Source organism: Nymphalis io, chromosome 23 (assembly GCF_905147045.1).
Source record: "Nymphalis io chromosome 23, ilAglIoxx1.1, whole genome shotgun sequence".
NCBI lineage: Eukaryota > Metazoa > Arthropoda > Insecta > Lepidoptera > Nymphalidae > Nymphalis > Nymphalis io.
Genome location: NC_065910.1, coordinates 1,828,886 through 1,851,572, shown reverse-complemented (window position 1 = coordinate 1,851,572; position 22,687 = coordinate 1,828,886). Strand labels below are relative to the sequence as shown.

Below are 22,687 nucleotides of genomic sequence, written 5' to 3'. Positions count from 1 at the left end.
GGCGGTCTGACAGACACCATTGTGGCGGAGGAGCCGTGGATACGGCGGAACACACGCGCGTAGAGTGCCCGGCTTGGGCGGAGCCTCGCGCGGTCCTATCCACGGCCGTAGGTGGAGACCTGTCGCTTCCGGCCGTCGTCGAGAAGATGGCCGGAAGCGAAAAGATCTGGGCGGCAGTGTCCCGGTTCAGCGCATGCGTCATGTCGCAAAAGGAGGAGGCAGAGCGGGAGCGGGAGGACGACGTGGACTCGCTCCCGCAACGAAGAAGGAGACCTCTTCGACGGCGACGTGCCTTCGCAGGCCGGACGCTGCCGCAGAGTTAAGGTGTGGTTGGCGGCGGAGCCAGTCTGTTGATCCGCCGCGGGGCTTCAAGCCCTGACGCCCAGCCTCCAGTGGCGGACTCGGGGGAGTCCGTCACGTAACAGGATGGAGGCACAGAGAGGAGGGAGGCGCGCCCTAACATCCTGGCGCGTTTCCGAGATGGGTCGCCTTATGGCGACGACCGCTGGCGGGGTTGCGGTTGTAAGTCACAACGTTCCCGTGACCCCGCCGCCTTGCGGAGAGGCGGAAATCCGGGGAGGTTTTAGTGGGTAGGACGGGGCCGTCTGCCCCGTGAGTCCCACATACCCGTCCCGGTCCCCCCGGACCGGGCGGCAGGCGTAAATGCCTTTCCTCCCCGAAATAAAAAAAAAAAAAAAAAAAAAAAAAAAAAAAAAAAGCGGTCTGACAGACTATCGGGCGTCCGCCGCTGCAGGACTAAGATCCAAAGTTCGCAGCGGAGAGTGGCCATCCGCATAGTGCGGGGATATCGCACGATATCCTACGAGGCGGCAACCGTCCTAGCGCGCTTTCCGCCCTTGGATATTCTGGCGGATATGGATGCGAGGGTCTACCAATAGACCCGCATCCTCCGCCAGAACAGTGAAAGCGCGCCCACTTCGAGTGCGCTCGAGGCGTTGAAGCGGCAGGAACACCGGAGGGCTCTTGCGACGTGGCGCGACCGTCTCTGTGAAGAACGGTAAGCACGCAAACGCGTCGTTGGAGCGATCCTACCAGCCTTCGAAGCCTGGATGAGACGAAAGCGACGAGTCACCTTCCGACTTACGCAGGTAATGACCGGTCACGGTTGTTTTGGAGATTACTTGTGCAAGATCGGACGCGAATCGACGGCGATGTGTCACCACTGTGGCGCGGACCGGGACACAGCTCAGCATACGTTGGAGGTGTGCCCCGCGTGGAGTGCGGTGAGGGAGATCCTGGTCCCTGAAGTTGGACAAGACCTGTCCCTGCGAGCAATCGTGAATCGGCGTGGAGGGCCGTAGCCTCCTTCTGTGAGACCGTCATGGTTCAGAAAGAGACGGCGGAGCGGGAACGGGAAAGGGCCGATCCTGCTCGGCGGACACGACAACGGCATCGTCTCGGCCCTCCCATAGCCCAGACGCCCGGAGCTTAAAAGATAGGGCGTAACCCTGGGGCCGTGGATGCGTGAGGTGGGGGCCACACGTGTCCTATTTCAGACGGCCCTGTGGAGGACGACAGCCGTGATGGGCTCGAACTGCCGTACGCACTAGCGAGGAGTGCGGGGGAGCGAGATTCGCCCCCTGATGTGAGCTCCACCGAGCCATGAGTGGAGCAAAGCACGGGAGAGGCCGCGGATGCGTTATATCAACACGATCCCGCAGCCTCTCCGATCCGTACTGAGGACGGCCATCGCAGTAGTTTTAGTGGGTAAGAAGCCCACATAATCCGGTTCCACCCTGATAGGACTCGGGTACCTTTCTGAAGGTTTCCACTGCGAGAGAAAAAAAAAGTGTAAATCCACCGTCTTATCCACCAACACTTGTGAAAACACCATTAGACTTCACAACAGTTGCCGTCGAATAATGTAAATAAATTTGTAGCCTACAATCAATGCGATATGCAGTTTTTTATACGAAGTAACCTACGCGATACGTTAATATTTACATATTCTTAAGTACCCACCTATATATTTTAACAAAAGAAAAACATCAACACGTAAATGGCAAATATTTCTTAAAATGCTCCAATCTTCAACCAGTTAACAAAGAGTGATAAAAAAGGTTCCGAGTTCTCTTCAATAGAAGAGGCTTTTAGAAATGGAACGTTGAGGCTGCTTTACATTTAACAGAAAATAACATAATAGATAACTGTTTTATGTAATAAATAATTTTCCTAAATAAACCACCATGCCGGAAGTGATTGAAATATTATTATTATATAATCTTGGTTATTTGACGTCTTCAGAGACAAGACTGAGACGCGACCGCTCATTCATGTTCACCGTAGTTTTCCGAAAAATGGGTTTATGTAATAACAAACCTCTGCATTTAATAGCGTGTGTCAATTGTTATATTGTAATAAAGCTTAAAGAGGTTACTGTGTATGTATAATTAGGTATAGGTAGGCTTTTTCGTCACATTCATTCCCACATTTAAGTTTCTACTCTTATTGAAGCTTTTGGATTTAAACGAGGTGATAACTAAAGACCTGATGGACAAACTAGTAGGAGCTTTCCGAGGCGCGGAATTGTAGACACTTTCAGACTCCGAGCGGCTGAGAATTTTTCAACAGAAAATCCCGATAACTCGGTATTAGCCTGACCTGGTTTTTGATCCCAGGACTTCGGTTTCTGCGGTCTTATATCTAAAGACTAAACCAACGAGAAAGTCAACCTTGCAAACATGAGTCGTACAAAAGCACCACTGCTTGTCGAACGTATTTTCATCATGCATACCGCATAAATGCGCTAAATCATGTAATCATTTTTGCTAATATACTAATATAGATGTAATCTATTGCGTAATGCCTACATAGATAATAAACCATATTCATGTCATTTCATAGACAATATTTGAAAGAAATTATAGTATTTAGGTAAACCGTAATGGCACAGTGATAAGACTTAAATCCGATGATTACGTTCCAATTTTCATGTGCTTAATTTGTGTTTATATCATATCGTGCTCCGCGGTGAAGGAAAACACGTAAGGAAACCTGAATGTAAATAAAAATCGTCTCGGAGCATCATAGCGGAATAAGTTCAACCGTCCGTTATTTACTTTATACTACTTATGTAGTCCAGCAGCAAAATTTTTTTGGAATCGTTGGTATATTTTCTTATTCTGTTCTACCACTAAATATAAGACTTTGTTTAGTTATTTAATGTATTGCAGTTTGAGGAGTGAAAATGTAACTACAGGCTACAGGGATATATATATCTGACATGGAGAATGTCACGTGCAGTTTATTAGTATTGCATAACAAATACATGTGTGATGAACAAGATGTTGCGAGAGTAATAACAATTCTAGGTGCTACATGTAAATTCACGAACTCACATTCATGTAGCGTGGTGAAATAAGCTCCAGAACCTACGATGAGAAAATGTCCAGGATTTCAGAGCAGTGGGAATTACAGGCTGTTACTTTACTTTATTTAAATAAAATCCGAATCCGAAACAGCCTGTGAATGTCCCACTGCTGGGCTAAAGGCCTCCTCTCCTCATTTTGAGGAGAAGGTTTGGAGCTTATTCCACCACTCTGCTCCAATGCGGGTTGGTGGAATACACATGTGGCAGAATTTCAGTGAAATTAGACACATGCAGGTTTCCTTACGATGTTTTCCTTCACTGTAAAGCACGAGATGAATTATAATCACAAATTAAGCACATGAAAATTCAGTGGTGCTTGCCCGGGTTTGAACCCACGATCATCGGTTAAGATTCACGCGTTCTTACCACTGGGCCATCTCGGCTTAAAATAAAAAAAATAAAATTAAAGTGAACAATAACCAAGGTGACCTATAGCTCGTCTTCCTTACAAATATTATTTAAAAAAAACTATGTATTCTAAATTTATAGAATTAAAACATAATGATTGAGTAACTAATAGTAGAACATCACTTTAATCAATATAAGAAGTGGTGACACTTCTTATATTGACCACATTAATGGAATGTCGAGTTAGAAATTATATAATAACTTGCGGCTTCACCCGTTTGTAAGGGGTAGGGGGTTTCTGGCAGATGTTAGGTAAAAAAATTAGTGTTTGTCGTTCTTGTGGTTCAAGATTGCTTCATACCGAATTTCTTCAAAGTCGATTCAGTCATTAAGTCGTGAAAACGTAACAAGCAGGCAGATTTATAATTACAGATAATATAGACAAAAAAAATTACAAACTTGTGCAGCCCCTTAAATGTTCCACTTACTGAAAACCTTCTTATAATGTATAATGTATAGGGCCGAAAAAATAATTTTATCAAACAGTGTAAATATCAAGTGTGACCTTAGCAATTTTGTACATATCAAAGGAATATAAAAAAACAGCATACTTGTAATGTCGGTTGCAACGTGTTACTGTGTGCGGGCCGTGCAACCAGCAACCGCACACAGGCCCCGCACTGCCGGAGTACCGCTGCGGCTTGCCGGGCGCACATTCCGACGACGCACACCGCGCCAATACGAAGCAGCATGTCACCGCTGCGTAAGCGGCCATCCTGTAAAAAACATGTATATAGTAAAGAGTTCAGAAGAGTGTACGTGAACACAGGTGTATATTCTATTCCCTCACTCTCGTAGGCTGATTGGACACCGTAATAAGTCGCTGGACAGCAATACGTGCTTTACAAACAATTTTACACATATAACTAATTCTTAGAGCCGAGCGTATCTCGGTTGCTCAGGTACTGAAATAATTGAATCACCAACTCTACTTACTTTGTATGATTACATTTTTATTAACAGTAAATAGATTTTATGTATAGAATGGTAGTGACTAGAATTACAATAGCCTACAGGAAGTATTTTAAAATTGCAGTAAACACCGAAATTACATGTCAAGACGTAAATAACTTATACCGGTAAATAATTCGTAAGTTCGTTCCAGTAACTCGGGTAATTTATCGTCAATCTTTTAGATTTTATATATTTGAACCCGCAGTCTTTATGTAAAATCCACTTAATCCACTGCATCATATGCATATAAAACCACAGCTTTAATATTCAAAATTAATAACTTTAGGTAACAAAAGCTATTAAATTTAATTTAATATGAAAATTCTTCGTAGCCTTCACGTTCCGTCTCTACAAGAGCAGCGAAGCGAAAAGATAACAAAACATTTTGACGTTAACAAACACATGTTAAAATGAGATCTGTTTACCATTTTTATTCCATTGCTAAAAGGAATCGAGTTAGCTAATGCATTTCTCATTATCTGTCAAAATCCGTTTTTTTTAATATTATATGTAGGTGGTCGGACAAATGCGCCACCTGAGGGTTAAGGATCACCACCGACCATAAACATTTGCGCCGTTAGAAATACTTATCATTCTTTACTACGCTAATGCACCACCAACCTTAGGAACTCAAGTTCACCCAATCTTCAAAACGAAATACAAAAATATGAAGTATTGCTGTTTAGCGGTAGAATATGTGATGAAATGATGGTACCTATGTACTTATATAATTAAATATAAAGCTACCACTGCTTTGAAATGTAGACCGTATCCTGAATAAATGTTTAATATCATTCCGGGTGAATCGTAAACTTGTCTCCATAAAAAAACCACCTATATTTTTTATGCATGTTCACAAATACTATGTGTATGATCTAACAGAACGATTCGACTCGACCTAATAACTAAAAGTTCAAACATCCGGATCTATGGACCAGCTACTCGACCGTAGTCAGTTCATAGATTATGTATTGACTCCACAATTGAGACTTAATAAGTTTTATAATAAAATTTTAAAATAAATTGAACATCAAAAAATGCAGTGTTAAATTCGTTATTTTAATTAATGCGTGAAATATAGCAATATGTATAGGTGATGATGGTGACGGTCCTCCTGCACACTGTCACTGCGGCGCAGGAGCTATTACGAGCCACCAGACCGAAAAGGCATACCATATATATGTATATGTATGTTTAAATAACTAAATATAACCTCAGATTACGCTCATTTAAGTTCGAGTTCCACGAGATGATACGAGAATGTTCGGTCTCGTTACGTAATTTATACAGCAAAAGCGGCTGTTCTGAATTAATTAGAAAAAGTCCACGTATCTGCTACCAACTTGAATACAAATTATGAATATAGTCTTGTTGATGTTTTTTTGGTTGATTGAATGTTAATATGGTTAGGTAGTAAAGTATTTTGCTCCTTCACTCAGTGTAACGTCTAAATAAAAAAATGATATCAAATTAGCCAACGAATTAATTAGTGCACCGATCCAGCACATTTGGTGATCACACATGGTGATCACAGTCGGCACAGAAATGAATATAGGAATTAGAATAAGAAAAAGTTTTTTTTTTATATAGGCCGGGAGGGCAAATGACTCTACTCCAACTGATGGTAAGTGGTAGTAGAGTCCAAACGCGACGACGGCAAGTACAGTCGGGTAGAATGTTCTGCACCAGCCGCCCCCGCCTTTCCGGCCCGCAAGATGCCTCTTCACGCCTCGTTTGAAGGAACCCGGGTTGTAAGAGAAGGGTAACACGTGAGCTGGTAAGGAATTCAATTTTTTGGAAGTGCGACAAAGAAAGGAGTTGCCAAATTTCTTTATGCGCGATGGGATTGATGTCACAGTTGGGCGGTAACATCGAGAGCCAGCACGCGTAGACTTATGAAGGAAGGGCTAAGCAGGATTATTTGGGACACGAATAACATAAACAAAAATTAGAAATACCATATCATATTTATCCATATTGGGTTATTTTGAATGCTATATTTATTTATTTTAACAATAATATATATTTATATATATTTTAGTGAACATTACAGTATATATATATAGTAGTACATAGGCGAGTATCTTTTTCATTAACAAAATAATACACAGGGAAGCTGCCAATAAACAAAGCATATTTAATATTATTATATATTAAATAAGCTTTGTTTTGCTTTATACATATACATTTTAAGGATGTACACAAGTATGAACATACAAATAAACATACTTACAATATTAAATATCATTATTATTAAATATTATCACAAAAGTAAGGGAAAGCAGAAAAGATTAGCAAAGACAGCTTGCGCTGTGAAAATTTGGTTTATTATTGAATTTTATTGGATAATAGTTTTTCAGTAAAGTGAAGCAATTTAAGAGATTTGATTTAATTGGATTTTGTATTCACATGAGAGACTCCACTCCAACGGATCGTTGAGCTTATAAATCCGGAATAATACGGAAATGTCTGGCATATAAATGTGAGCCTTTAAAGAGGATTATCTGAATTTTATTAAAATTGCATCAAAATACAATCTATTAGTACTGAAGCTTTTTTAACTGACATACTTGTAAAGTATATAATAATAAATATGTTTATTATCTTTAGTATTTTATTGAGAAGATATTTGTCATTTACAATATATAATTTATATTGTCCAAACGCTGTCTGCGTTTAACTACGTGAGCCAACACAATATTTTTATATTATCAAAACGCTGTCTCATCTTGCACGATAACCACGTAAGCCTAAACAATATCGTCCAAAAACGTAGGCTTTAATCTTGACTAAACCATTTTATATAATAATAACACACCGGTACTACTAAAAATAATAAAAAATATAAGAAATAAACTGCTATTATTCTGGTCAAAATAGTAGTAAGCTTACCATAATTCGAATCCAGCTGAAATATGTCTAAGGTATACTATTATACGTCTGCTAAAAATATATTTAAGGTCAAAGTTCAATAGCAGATTTTTGCTTTTTTCTGGTACGCCGTGAGTGTTATCATAAAAATAGTTCAGGCAAAAATTTTAGGTGATTGCATATCATATTTAAATTTGTTCATATTCTCTTCCTCCTAAGAACCACAATTCATGGATATTTTATGTATTGTCATTATAAAAGTTAATTTTGGTAGAACTTTGTGCAAGCCCGCCTGTGTGGTACCTACCCACACATCAGATACCATTAAACTACTAATAATAATACTAATACCTAGTATTTTTGCGTTCTGTTACTATTTTTTTCCGTTGTGTTTGAATGATGAATAAGGCAGTGTAACAAGGGATACAGCATCTTAGTTCCTCATTTTAGAGGCGCATTGGCGATGTAAATATTGGTTAATATTTCTTACAGCGCGAATATCTATGCGCCATGATGACCACTTATCATCGGGTGTCACATTTGCTATATATATAGTCCGCCTACCTATTTCATAAAAAAATAACTTTAATATATTAATGCATGCATATTATCATTTTGTTCACATATATCATCTTAAGTTTGATTAAATAGAGGAGTCGAATAATAAAACAATTTTGTTTAATCTAATATTATTTAACTAGTATTTTAAAGTTTGCATATAAATTATTCCTTGTTTCGTTTTAAATAAACTCTAAAATTACCTTCCCCACGTAAATTTCCACATTAAAAACTTTTCACTGGTTTTCAGTTTCGTATGATCATATCTTAGGAGCTAACTTTCTAAATTTTGTCCTTTAAAAACTTTAATGAAGGTAAGAAAACTTATAATTATTTTATAAATATATGTATAGATTGTTTTGTTTAAAATAGCTTGGCAGACTGGCACATGGACCTCTTGATGGTAGTACTCACCAGCGCCCACAGATATTGGCACTGTAAGAAATATTAACAATCCGCTGTATCGTCAACGCCCTTGATTATTTTGTTACACTGGTTCAATCACTTTTTTAATCAAAACATAATACTAAGTAATATTGGATGGCGGTAAAACCTGTGATTACAGGATGGTACACACTCAGTTACGCTTGTACAAAGCCAAAACACCAAGTATTTGAAAGTATTGTCCCATGTATTCCTGCCGTATAAATTATCTGACCAAAATAGGTCATAGTTCCGACATACCTACCTACATCGTCATCATTATTCGCTTGCCTCTATTCGATAGGGGTAACTCCATAGGGATTATCCTTGTGAAGAAATACATGAATATTGATGTCAACTTTGTCATCTGACCGTATGTCTTTAATCTTCGTTGGTTTAATTGGATTAGAGAATTGGTTTCTAGGCACCATATTTGAGGTTGAAGTTTCTTACCCGTTCGATTGATGGAATGTCTTTCGATCATTCCCTTACTCGGCTCTCATTTAGTATAAGCATAGGGTGGGTCTCTTCTTCAAACCAGGAGGTCAGCGTTAAGACTAGTCACCACCCTCTCGGCAAGGTTACCAAATACGCACAGATAATTGGACGAGGGGTGCCACATATGTGTTATATCAAAACGATTACATAACTATTAGATCGCTACAGAAAAATGTCATTGCAGATTTTAGTGGGGCTCTATTCTACTCTGAAGAAACCAGGCGACTTAGTTTATTTCTTATTACCTACTTTTGACGGTAAGGATTCGATGCGCGTCGCTATTTACCTGCCCATGTTCGATCTATGGTGTCAGTGCAATGTTACTCTTAAATTTATATCAGCCCATATTGAACTAAATATTTAATAATACTTTTGCGTCACAAGCGTTTCTCTCCTTACGTCAAAAGAAGTTTAACTTTGAATTTAAAATATATTTTATAATAATAAATTTAATATTTTGCAAAAATAATTACATAATAGAGGCGGAGAATTTTCATTATTGTTAAAAAGAGATGCAAATAAATATATTCAATGAAAATGTTTAGTAAGAGCAAGATATTTAATCAACCTCGTTCGAAAGAAAACGTCATTGAATCCAATATATAGTCGTTCGCCGGGTAGTAACATCAGATAGCAAGATCCCGTATAAATGCAAATTATGTCTGAGATGAATCGGACATTATCTAATATCGAACATTTCTGTTCGATATTCAAAAAGAAATTATCCACTAGGGGAAACCCGACAGATGTTTATATTGACATAGTTTATAATTAAAGATTGGCTTCTTTATATAAATCAAAATGGAGTAAAATAAATATAAAAATATAGATTTTATCATTATTATTATATATAGCAACAAAATATGTGTATAGTATACGCGCCATACACACAGAAGGCAAGAGTGGGGCCGTAGAGCACAAAGGCTTAAAAACGTCATGCTGTTTGATGTCAAAATCCCATCAAAAGTGCTAGGAAGTTAAGTCATTAATATTTCTCCAAAATCCAATATCCGCAGAAAGACTTACTCCCTTTGGGGAGCACGGTATACTTACAAGAACGGAAACGGAAATGATACGGAATAGGACTGCGGTCGTTTCAGAACTCAAGAAGTTAGTTTTACTGACCACAGCTTCAGTCTAGTTTTAAAATTAAATACAATGTCACTTTTAAATTAATCGAGTTTTCGTAAATATAATAAAATATCCACAGACGTTGTCCATGTGTGCATTTTGTGTAATTTTGCTTCGTTTTGATTTCGGTTAGTTTTGATGAGCTTGCATAGTTTTACTTCCAGGTACCATATATATATATATATATAAACAATTTCAATTTTAGGATTATTGTTGACTGTTCAGGATATAATTGGACTTTAATCATGTAAGATTTTGCGAGATGTCAATATATGTTTTCTGGTGTCATCACTTTTTTAAATAAATTGTATGATAAAATTTGGTAATTTGACCTACATGTTTTTTTTTTCAAACAGCAAAACAATCACAATTTTTAGATTACAATTTAAGTGTTTATCTTCTTCTTGTTGTTTGTTGTCTTATTTGAATTAGTGAAACTACTTCTACTCTTAAGTGTTTATAATATCGATTATCTCCGCAGCGGTAACATGATAATAGGAATAGTAATCTTACAGTAACAGCCTGTTATGTCTCACTGCTGGGCTAAGGCCTCCTCTCTCTTTTGAGGAGAAGATTTGGACCTTATTCCACCACGCTGCTCCATTGCGGGTTGGCAGATTACGCATGTGGCAGAATTTAAATGAAATTAAACACTTGCAGGTTTCCTCACGATGTTTACCTTCACCGTCAATCACGAGATGAATTATAAGCACAAATAAAGTACACAGTAATCTTGCTAAAAATTAAATATTTAATAATAATAAAAATTGTCTTCTTACGATTGATCTACTCAAGGTATCAACCATCCATTACCGTCCTTCTACACAAAAGATTAGTAAAAATTCGGTTATTATAAATCAAATGGAAAGGTCTTTTTAAATATTTATTTCAACTAAGCAGTCAAACGAATAGGATTCATGATAAACGTCCTTTGCCCATAAAATCTGTCACTTTAAGAATAAATAGTTAAATCACGACACACCGTAAATTATGGAATACAAGATATTATCCTTCGTGCCTCTATTGACACAGGCAATTCACAATAATTGTAAATAAATTTAAAAAATAATTGGAGTCGTCCACGCATAGGGCTTACAGAAAACCCTTCTACTATCATTTGAACTAAAATGTATTCTTTTACACTATAAATAGCATATTATGTATACAAAATTCACTTTGTTTAAATGAAGTCCCAGAATTACAAAAACTAGTAGTCTAAATAAACGTTTTATTGCCGCTATTAACGTAAAAATACAACGCATACAATTTCAAAGATCTGTATTTAAAATAGTTTCATATTACATAGACGTACGATGTTTTTTTTTTTTTTCTAAATGTAAATGGTTAACTAATGAGGCGTTTAAGGCTTTAAAAAAGGTCTTATATATTATTATTCTTAATGTGTAGATATAATACAAATATCTTAGATAAAATGTATGTTATACCATATGTGTAGTTTATTAAATATATCTCCTTTTTATATGTAAATGCCAAAAACGAACCAGTTCTTTTACAAAAAATCTTTCACCAAAGGTAGTCTGTGAGAGATCGCTATAAGCGATAAGACCGCCTTTGCGCACCATTTTTTATTATTATTTTCCTTTGATTATTTCCTATTTTTCTTATATTATTTATATGTTGTGCAACAAGTTTTAAATAAATAAATAAATGGTGTAACTTACTTATATGGCTACAGATGTTTAGATCGCGCGCGCGGGATCGATCCTGGGTCGGACCAATAAATGTAATTTTGTTTTTCTACCATGAAATTCTCATAAGCAGCTGGGACTTCCGAAGTTGGTACTATTATATTAGCTCGATCCTCAGAAAGTTAAGAAACACGTTAAGCCATTCATCCGTAACTGTGTCTATTCTCTTTCCAATCGTGTAAGATGTCCTATCGGTATATAAGAAAGAGAGGCACATAAAATGCTCCCTTACACGCCTGTGTTTTTGCCCAAATTTTTATGTACTATAATTAGTTTGGTTACAATGGCCAAAAGCTGTGGAATTAACATATTATTAATAAATCTACTGACGTAAATGCTATTACAAAAAAGCATGCTTAATTATGTACTACATTTGATTTTATTCTCTATTATAATAAATCCGAGGTGACCCAGTGGCTAGAACAATGGTGAATCTTAACCAAAGAGTCACGTGTTCAAATCATAAATTGTACTTCAAAGCACAATTTGTGTGTATAATTCATTTTATACTCTACAGTGAAGGAAAAGTCGTATGAAATCCTGCATGTGCAGGATGAAATTCAGCCACGTGTATCCACCGACACGCTTTCGAGAAGCGTGGTGGGATAAGCTTCAAACCTTTACAATTGCGTCGTGAGATAGCAGCACTGAGCGCTTTCTATCTACTGTATCACGGCGAGTGCTCTGAGGAATTATTCTCTCTAATTCCTGCTTCCCCTTTCCTTCTTAAGTCCACGCGAGCTGGTTCTCGATGTCACCGCCTAACTGTGACATCAATTCCATCGCGAACAAAGAAATTTGGCAACTCCTTTCTTTGTCGCACTTCCAAAAAAATGGAATTCCTTACCAGCTCACGTGTTCCCCTCCTCTTACAACCCGGGTTCCTTCAAACGAGGCGTGAAGAGGCATCTTGCGGGCCGGCAAGGCGAAGGCGGCTAGTGCAAAACGTTTTTCCCGTCTGTACTGGCCGTCGTCGCGTTTGGACTTTACTACCACTTACCATCATCAGGTGGAGTAGAGTCATTTGCCCTCCCGGCGAATATAAAAAAACCTTCTCATCATTATGAGAGGAAGCTTTAAAACAGCAATAACACGTTTATAGGCTTTTACTTTACTTTATTATAAAATGCGATATTTTAATTTATGAGTTTGAATGTTAAATATTCATGATCAAACGGATAAACAAATTGTAATAAACATAACATTTTATTTATTCATAGACACATAATTACTAAAATTTAATTAAACCCTAGTGAACTTGGCATATAAAAACTAGTATGCATATAAATTAATATGGCGCTTACATCATGTCATCGTTATGAAATTTAATATTGTAAATGTAATATTGTTGCGTACTAATTTTAAGGGTGATTAAACCAGTGTAACTACAGGCACAAGGGACATAACATCTTCATTCTCAAGGTTGGTAGCCAATTTTATCCAACATGTACTCCTTTATTACTCAGAGTACGAGATGAATTGAAAACATAAATCAAACACGTGAAAGCTCAGTGTTTACATGCTCAATTTTGTACCTAGTACATTCGGTTCATCAAACTTTACTGGTGGTAGAGCTTTGTGCAAGCTCGTCTGGGTAGGTACCACCCACTCATCAGATATTCTACCACAAAACAGCAGTACTTAGTATTGTTGTGTTCCGGTTTGAAGGGTGAGTGAGCCAGTGTAATTACAGGCACAAGGGACATAACATATTAGTTCCCAAGGTTGGTGGCGCATTGGTGATGTAAGCGATGGTTAACATTTCTTACATTCCAGTGTCTATGGGCGTTGGTAACCACTTACCATCAGGTGGCCCATATGCTCGTCCGTCTTCCTATTCCATATATAAAAAAAAACTATTTCGACACTCGTTCGATACTATTATTATAAAAAATATACATTTTTACATTACGTATCGATGATAAAATCCACAGCATTATTTGAAATAACATTGCACATAAAGACAAAACACATTACAGTTTCATTGTATATACTAAGCTTTGTAATTCGAGTGAATTTTGCACGGATTTTTTGGTTTCCTTTTATCTCACAAAGTTCCTACAAAGCCTTTTCATCTGCGGTGAGAGCTTTAATTAAATGTAGTACCTACGTTTTAGACGTTCGCAAAGGCGGTTGCCAACATTCATGGTAACACGTAATACAAAAAGTGCAACCCATTACTGGATATTAAAAATAATTTAACAACTGCATAGTTTCAGAATTTTATTAATATCATAAGTAAAAGAATGTAATAATTGGTAAATGTCTCATTACAGGGAAAGGTCGAACAAAATCTCTTTGCTTTTTTTGGTTTCCTTTATTTGAATAATATTTTAAAATATGTGTGCTCCACACATATTTTAAAACATTATTCCACGGGAGTACTCGTAAGTGTATCTATTATTGGAGATCCTTAATAAATAAATAAATAAAATAATATTGTATTTTTTTTAAAACAACCTTTTTTTATAAATATAAAGAATTATAAAATATAAAGAATAATATAATATAAAGAATTATATTTATAAAAAAATCCTGTCAGTCAATAGTAGCATGACGCCAATATCCTTCTTGTATTTCGGCCATGGCAGCAAGTCTGGACTACTGCGAAAGAGATATCATTAAGCACGAGCATGTGGGCCGACACAATTGTAGTGTACATTTCCTCTCTCGCATAGACCGATTAGAGGCCGAGTCACCACGACCGAACATGGATCAGGTGCACGACTAACGGATGTTATTAGACACCGCTAACTTCGCAAGTCCGGTCTGTTACTGATAAAATTTAATGTATAATATATCCAACAACTTTTATTGATACGATTTGAACCAGGTTATCTAGATTAACTTTTTATAAATAGAAAAAAAAAAATGGAAGAAAGACGGGCAGGCAGGTGACCTGATAAATGGACACCAACGGCCAAAGGTGCCGTAACATTGGTGCCGTAAGAAATATTAACCATTTCTTACATCAATGTGCCACCAAACTTCGGAAACTAATTATTTACGGCCCTTGACAAAACATATTAGACATGTCACATAGTTTGCGGCGCAAGTTGGTTTCAAGAGTGATTGCCACTACTTTCACTGTCAGTGGTACATGTCTACCACCTGTCATCCAAAATTAAATAAGCAAGAGATCTTTTCAATGTAGCATCGTTTTTTCTCTGAAAATAAATATAAAATTCTACAACTGCTATTCTACACTTCTACATTCGCAATTTAAAAACTGTGACACTTGACCGCATTTGAGCACTTCGACTTGAATCTGAATGATTCAAGTATTCTATATACTGGCTCGGAAGAAACAATACCATTTAGTTTGATGTAAGCGAAAATTTTAATTATCTGTTACCCGATTCGCTAGACGTGATAGATGATTCATAGTTAAATTTAATAACAATTTTCTTATGATTTTGAATTGTGGAAAAAGTTTCTTACAAAATAACCGGGAAATAAATCATGGAATATAAAGATTAATAATAAGTGTTCAACTTATATATAAAAAATAATATTATATAACAGTAATAGCCTGTGAATGTCCCACTGCTGGGCTAAGGCCTCCTCTCCCTTTTGAAGAGAAGGTTTGGAGCTTATTCCACCACGCTGCTCCAATGCGGGTTGGTAGAATACACGTGTCAGAATTTCAATGAAATTAGACACATGCGGGTTTCCTCACGATGTTTTCCTTCACCGTCAAGCACGAGGTGAATTATAAACACAAATTAAGCACATGAAAATTCAGTGGTGTTTGCCCGGGTTTGAACCCACGATCATCGGTTAAGATTCACGCGTTCTAACCACTAGGCCATCTCGTATTCATTTCATTCAGTATTCGAATCATCGTTATTATATAAACACAGACATATTGAGATGATTATTATTGTTGATGATATTATACCTGAAAACACTGACTGTCTCGTTGGTCTGGTGGTTTGATGTAAGGCCGCAGACCCGAAGGTCGTGGGTTCAATTCCCAGGTCAGGCCAATAAAAATTTATTGGGTTTTTGTGTCGAAAATTCTCAGTAGCAGCCCGTAGTCTGGAAGGTAGAAGTGTGTTAACACCCGTGCCTCGGAAAGCAAGTAAAGCCGTTGGTCCTGCGCCTGAACTCTTTCCGGTCGTGTCGGATTGCCGTCCCATCGGATTATGAGCGTTAGGGAATAGAGAGTGCACCTGTGTTTGCGCACACACTTATGCACTATAATATCTTCTGCGTAGTTGGCTAATCTCTCTTGAGATTGGCCGCGGTGGTCGAAATCGGTCTGGAGGACATTAGTATTATTACATGAAAACATAAAGCGCCTATTATAATGATTTATGATTCGAATCTAACACACAAGCTTCCACATTATATGTAAGTAACGGAGCGCCTCATTTGAACGAAATAAAGTTGTTTTCAATTTACCTGATCAATATCATTCGAATTATGAAATATTGATTCATATACGTTCAATGCTTGTTCTTGAATGATTAACGTACACTTGCTTGGTCAATTTCAATAGAATTAAAACTAAAGATTAATAAACAACTTCAACCTTGAATTGACGTGACGTCATCATTGGTCCATAGCACCTCGCACAACAAAGCCTAATCTAATTCTTGTACATCATTAAATTTATCCTGCTTTACAGGGAGGCGTCAGGGAGCCAAGCGGCAATCCTCCACAGTGCTGAGCAGTTATAAAAAAATGCGTTTGATTGAATGTTAGTGAAGTTACTCTCGGAACTTTGTAAATAAAATTAGTTCAACTTATATCCATGAGAAATTAAGTGGAATAGTCTACTATTATAAATAAATATATAATAATTATGAACTGTTTATAGTATATAATATAGCAGAGCTATTAGCAAAGGAATATGTAAATATAATGTTTGTTTATTTTTACTCGTCTGGCCATTGGAAATTACTACAGACGGAGCATCAAGAATTCATTAATTCGCTTCGTTCGTTTCATAAATTGCAGTAGTAACAAGTAACTCTTAAATATTAAATGGCTATACGCTCTCTTTTGGCATAGCGTTTCATTCTCATGTCATGCTAACTGAGATATGCTTGCTCGTATTCAAACCACTGATCTCAGTATAAGCCCGAAGTTCCTCTCTAAAGTTGTCTTATTTATAAAATAATATCCAAACGTTATAATGAAAGAGAGAAATATAGATGTAAGTATAAGAAAGAGATAGGTGTAACGTAGTAGAAATATAAATTGCCTTACCCTGTCAGCCACACCTCCAGGCAGCACGCTCTTGACGACGACGCCGGAGGATCGACCGCCGACGATGCCGAATGCGAGACCCGAGCCATCGTTCACTAGTTCCACCACCTCAACTTGCGCCCATTCGCCGAACACCTGCTGCAATTTTATGTTTTCTTAGTACATTTACATTACAAAGAGTAGAATTATTTGATTTAACGTTCGTTTACAAAAAAAATAATTACTTAGGTATAGGTTTAGGGCATAGGCGGTTCATTGATTAATCCGTGATAGACAAACGGACAAACATGCAGTGCTACTTGCGCATTTATAATAATATTATACTTATATTATTGGTTAATGCCCGATTATAATTTCGATTCAAAAAACTTACATCCAATAAAACATAAGTTTAAATTTATTAATGTTTAATATGTAAGCGTTTTAAATGAGCTCGTACGATTAACATGGTCATAATATGTAAAAAAAAATGAATAATATAGTTATAACTATTTAACAACCAAAATTGGAGCATCATTGTGAAATAACCTGCAAATCCAGCAGAGGGACGGGAACAGTCAGTCTTTAATTCACATTTCAATTCAAACTATAATAATATAGTTGTCTTTTTTCCAGTAAATTCAAAGGAATAACGTCAGAATTTAAGGCGAATATCTACACAGAGTCAGCATTGATAACAAGAGAATGAGTTTTCTGTTGTATGCAATCCTCTATCTTGTTCGTATGCTTATGATTAAAAAGGATAGCAATATTTCAGAACTCTCAATTATGTTCCTTTATGATATGGTTTCCAATAAAATCGTTATAATTAAGCTTTATATATTAATTCTATTCACAGATAATTTCATACCAAAGGTTTCATAGAATTTCAAAAGAAATGAAATTGTATGAATAAAGGTACCACTTTTTATGACACTTTACTTAGAAACAATCACGTATCATTTTCGACTATGAATTTCATGATATATATATGATAGCCAACTATGATTCCCTCTATTTTACAACAATATATAATTAGTACAATAAATTATTCAAATCGTCTGTCAAAGCTGCCACGAGAGTTCACTTGTCTGAAGTCTGTTTTGGTGAAACTATTGGTATGCTGAAGTAGATTTGAATGCTAGTTTGTCGGATGGTTTGACTGATAATATATTCAATTAAAAGAACAAATGAACTATCAAATAGTTCGTCTGCCCATTGCAAGACGCATTAGCAAGTCAACGTCCTACAGCGAAACTCTTTAATTAACTGATATGCTTTTACAGCGGTTTCCGAGCGATGTATTATATAATCAATTCAGTGCATAATTGCTCTTTTCCGTGATGTTTCGTGTGCGTTGTAATTATTACCATGGATCTAAGATGTTACGTGTATGTTGAGCGCCGCTCGTGAAAAAAGTATACAGGTTATAAGGCACTAGAAATACCGAAAAATAAAGAATGAGATGTATGAGGGATCGTATAAGACAAGTATACTATATAAGTATAGAAGATATAGAGATAATAATATAATGGAAGAAAAATCTTACTCGAAAAAATGGGATAAGAACAAAATTGATGAAAGAATTACGTGTTTTTGTGTGTTGTTGTATATTTTTTTTGGTGATATAACTGCATTTTGAATTTTTACAGTAAACTAATATTTTACGAAAAATAGGTTCAAAAGAAAATTATGTTACCTATATAGAATTTATGAGTTTGTACGTGCGTGTGTATTTAATTATTATATTTACCATGATGCGCCCTATAAGCCGCTTGCGTGGTTTGCGCGGCTGACTCCTCGATCATCTGAACGTTTCCATCTTCACCGGGTCGCCCGACCGAGCAGAGAACACACATACACAGTGACACCGCACATTGTCGCGCTAACACATTGTATTTGATTCACTTCAATTCACTTTTGCGCATTTTGATGATATCTGAAACAACGATATAATATGATTAAAACTTTTGGTTTATTACATGTAGCTTTATTAAGGGTGAATTTCCCTATGAGACGAAATGTGTACTCTAATGCGGGTTAGTAGAATTATCATGTGGTAGAATTTCAATGAAATTAGACACATGCAGGTTTCCTCACGATGTTTTCCTTCACCGTCAAGCACGAGATGAATTATAAACACAAATTAAGCACATGAATATTCAGTGGTGTTTGCCCGGGTTTGAACCCACGATCATCGGTTAAGATTCACGCGTTCTTACCACTAGACCATCTCGGCTTACATGGGTACATGGCAACTCGAAAAAAAAATACTCGTATGGAGATTCGAACTAATAATGTAAAGCATCCGTATCTAAAGACATTTTTTGAGATGATTTTATAATTTACAGAGATTTTTATTTTAATGTAATTTGTACATCGTTAAAATTTTCTGAGCTTTATAAAGTAAAATAGCTAGTTTTTCTTAGCTTAGAGAATTAGCAGACGATTAACATAGAATGAGTGGACCGGATCGTCTAATCGCGTCTCTCGATGAGACTATGACGGTGGCTGGCGATCTTGGTTAAACTTTCATACCGAATCATGTTAAGTAAACAAATAAATTAACTAAAATAAAATATTTATTTTTACAAAACATATATTTCTGATAAGTTGTGCTGTTTTTACCAGCATTCATATTATATATATTTATTTCTCCTCATTGGAATAGGTTGAGAATATAAGTAATTTTGGTTCTGAAATATAGAATCAGTCAATCAGCCTAAATATAGCGCCACCTATCGGAATTCATAGCAATTATGAAACATCGTCTCGACATAAAAATATATATTGTGTAAGCATGACCTCAATCTGTCAAGATGTTTTATTTAAGTATTAATTCTCACAGAGACGCGTTTTGTCCACGCCTTTGGTGTATCTTTCTATCCATGTACCTGCGAGTTCTTATTTACACGCAGCATCACAATCTACTTGTCTATTTATCAAAAGTTTCAAGCACTAAAAAACACATAAACGATTATTCATGTATAGGAAAATTAATCACTATAATAAATTAGTTTTAGTAAATTCTATCACATTAAAATGAATTAGATAATGTATCTAATATTTGGGTTGGTACCACCTAGTACCATCTAAGCGGACTCAGGCGCGACCTAATATTATGAAGTCTTAATTATTACAGTAAGTACATATACTACCAGCATTATGTAAACTATACAAAGGGTTTAGTGGATTGCTAGATATCAGTATGGACTCACCTAGCACTGTTCGTAAAGTTGTTAAAGATTGTTACAATAATATTTAATATAAATGTAAGCTTGTAGTATTTTGTAATGTATCATCTAAGACATTTTTGTTATTTCCATTCCCTTTGTTTTTTTTTATTTTAAGCCAAAATGTTCTTTTTTTAATACTGCAATATCCTATCTTTGTCACATTTATTTTTAAATTATTTTTTTTTTAATCTTTTTGTTATTGTCACTTATAACACAAGCACTTTAATACTTTTATAAAACTGTAATCGGCGCAAGAACACTATGCATGCAGTATTTGCTTTCAAATGGGTGTACATAAAATATTCCTAGTTTTAGTACACAATTTATTAAGATATTATGTATATAACATCCGCTAGCAAACCTTCAATAAATAAATATTATATATATAATAAAAATCATTTATTTGCATGACACATAGTTTTACAGATGTTATGATTTCTTTATAAGTCTCTAATACATTTCGCCCACGACAGACACACAAATATATTTGTCAACAAGTAATTAATATTAAAGATCACATCAATTGTACATTAAAATAATTATATTAATATATACATAAAATGATAGGTATAAAAATAAAGATAGGTTTAAAATAAACAATAATTAATTAAATTCAATGATTTACTGAAGTTTATACATTTAAGTGCATAGCTGCATAATAAATAATAAAATATACATTTACTTTATTTAAAATAGGCAAACACCCTTAACCGTCAAATCGTCATGGTTAAAAACCGGTTCGAAATGTAGATTCTACCGAGAACCGACAAGGAAATTAATTCACTTATATTAAAAGCATCTCTTGTTAACCATAATTTGGGGATAAAGTTGAGGATAACGCTGATTTTTCTAACTTAAAAAAATAATATTATCCAAAATTACACATCTACTACATCCATTATATACAATCCAGCTTGTGTCAAGATTTTGTTAACTTTAAAAATCGGTCTACATAAATCTCAAGGTTGAATTCCAAAAATAGACTTTTTCTGACAGATAAAAGCATAATTAAAATTAGGAGAATTAATAAAAATATAAATAAAATTAATCCATAATTTAATAAAGAAACAACATATCCATAATATGAAGTGAGAGCAGCATCTTTGCCAACAGTACGTTGTAGTTTGCGAAGGTCATATACAAACTTATTTATTCTAGAAGTAAGATTACTTATATCCAGTTTCCAATCACAATGATGATCCAATTGTACACCAAGGAATTTTACATCATTGTTTTCTTCAAGTTCCATTCCACGATAACCAATTTTTAGTTTTATTTTTTTAGTTTTAGAATTTGAAAATTGGATAAATCGCGATTTTGATATGACACATAAATCATTTGATTCTAGACAAGACAACACTGATTCTACAGCTTTATTTACATCATCCTCAAAGGCGACGTTAGTTTTAGTATGAGGTACAGCTAACGCTACGTCATCGGCAAATAAAACACATTGATATTGGGTAACTCGTTAATGTACAATATAAACAACAGGGGACCCAAAACGCTAACTTGTGGGACGCCATAGTTGTTTTGTAGATTGTGAAATTTATAAGTAATTCGAATTTTTTGTTTATTTTCGATATTTCTACATGTTTTAAACGGTCTTTTAAATAGCTATTAATCCAACTTAAAGCGGGTCCTCTAATGCCGTACTTTTAAATAAAAAGCAATTATAAAACTTCTCTTTGATAAAAAATAAAAACTCCTTATTTATTTAATTTTAAAGTCGAACAAGGTATTCGTCTACGCTTCGGAACGCAAATACTTTCTTGTAAAAGTTGTAAGCCGTTCCAGTTTTTAGGAATTGGTGTTTCAAATTGAACCTTTTACATACATTTTTTTTTATAATACGCGAATATTGTGCACAGAATATTATGCCAATTTAGGCGCAAACTTAATGTTAATTAAGTTTTTCTTTTAAAATATATATTTATTTTAAACATATACTAGTAAAATCGTAATCAAATAATTAGTTCAAATCACCAAAAAAATCAATATTTATTCCTTTTTATTCTTTAATGTATCAACCTTAATATGTGCATTACGACGAATATCAAACTGTATTCCCAAAAAAGTTCATACTGTAAAATATAATACTTTTAAACATCATTTGGAATACCTGGTTGAAATTTGTGGAACCGCTGCAAGGGAAAACTTACAAAAACTACAATTTCTGCAAACAAAATAAAATCACTTTACAAATACGATTATTTGACACAAGCTGAGCACCTAAAACTTGCATTCTTATTCTTAAAAAATCACATACACACTCGACAAGAAGACTAAACAAACTTGAGTTACCAAACATT

At 35.7% G+C, this 22,687-nt stretch overlaps 1 protein-coding gene across 1 annotated transcript in view; it reads right to left on the bottom strand.

The window, feature by feature from the left end:
* LOC126777719 (uncharacterized) overlaps positions 1-22,687 on the bottom strand; it is a 198,032-nt gene that overhangs the window by 159,136 nt on the left and 16,209 nt on the right. Inside the window, exons 2-4 of the mRNA XM_050500872.1 lie at positions 18,893-19,078; positions 17,161-17,298; positions 4,351-4,515 (exon numbers count right to left, since the gene is read on the bottom strand). Coding sequence (XP_050356829.1) covers positions 4,351-4,515; positions 17,161-17,298; positions 18,893-18,895 — 306 coding nt within the window. The 5' untranslated portion in view covers positions 18,896-19,078. The remainder of the gene's footprint in view (positions 1-4,350; positions 4,516-17,160; positions 17,299-18,892; positions 19,079-22,687) is intronic.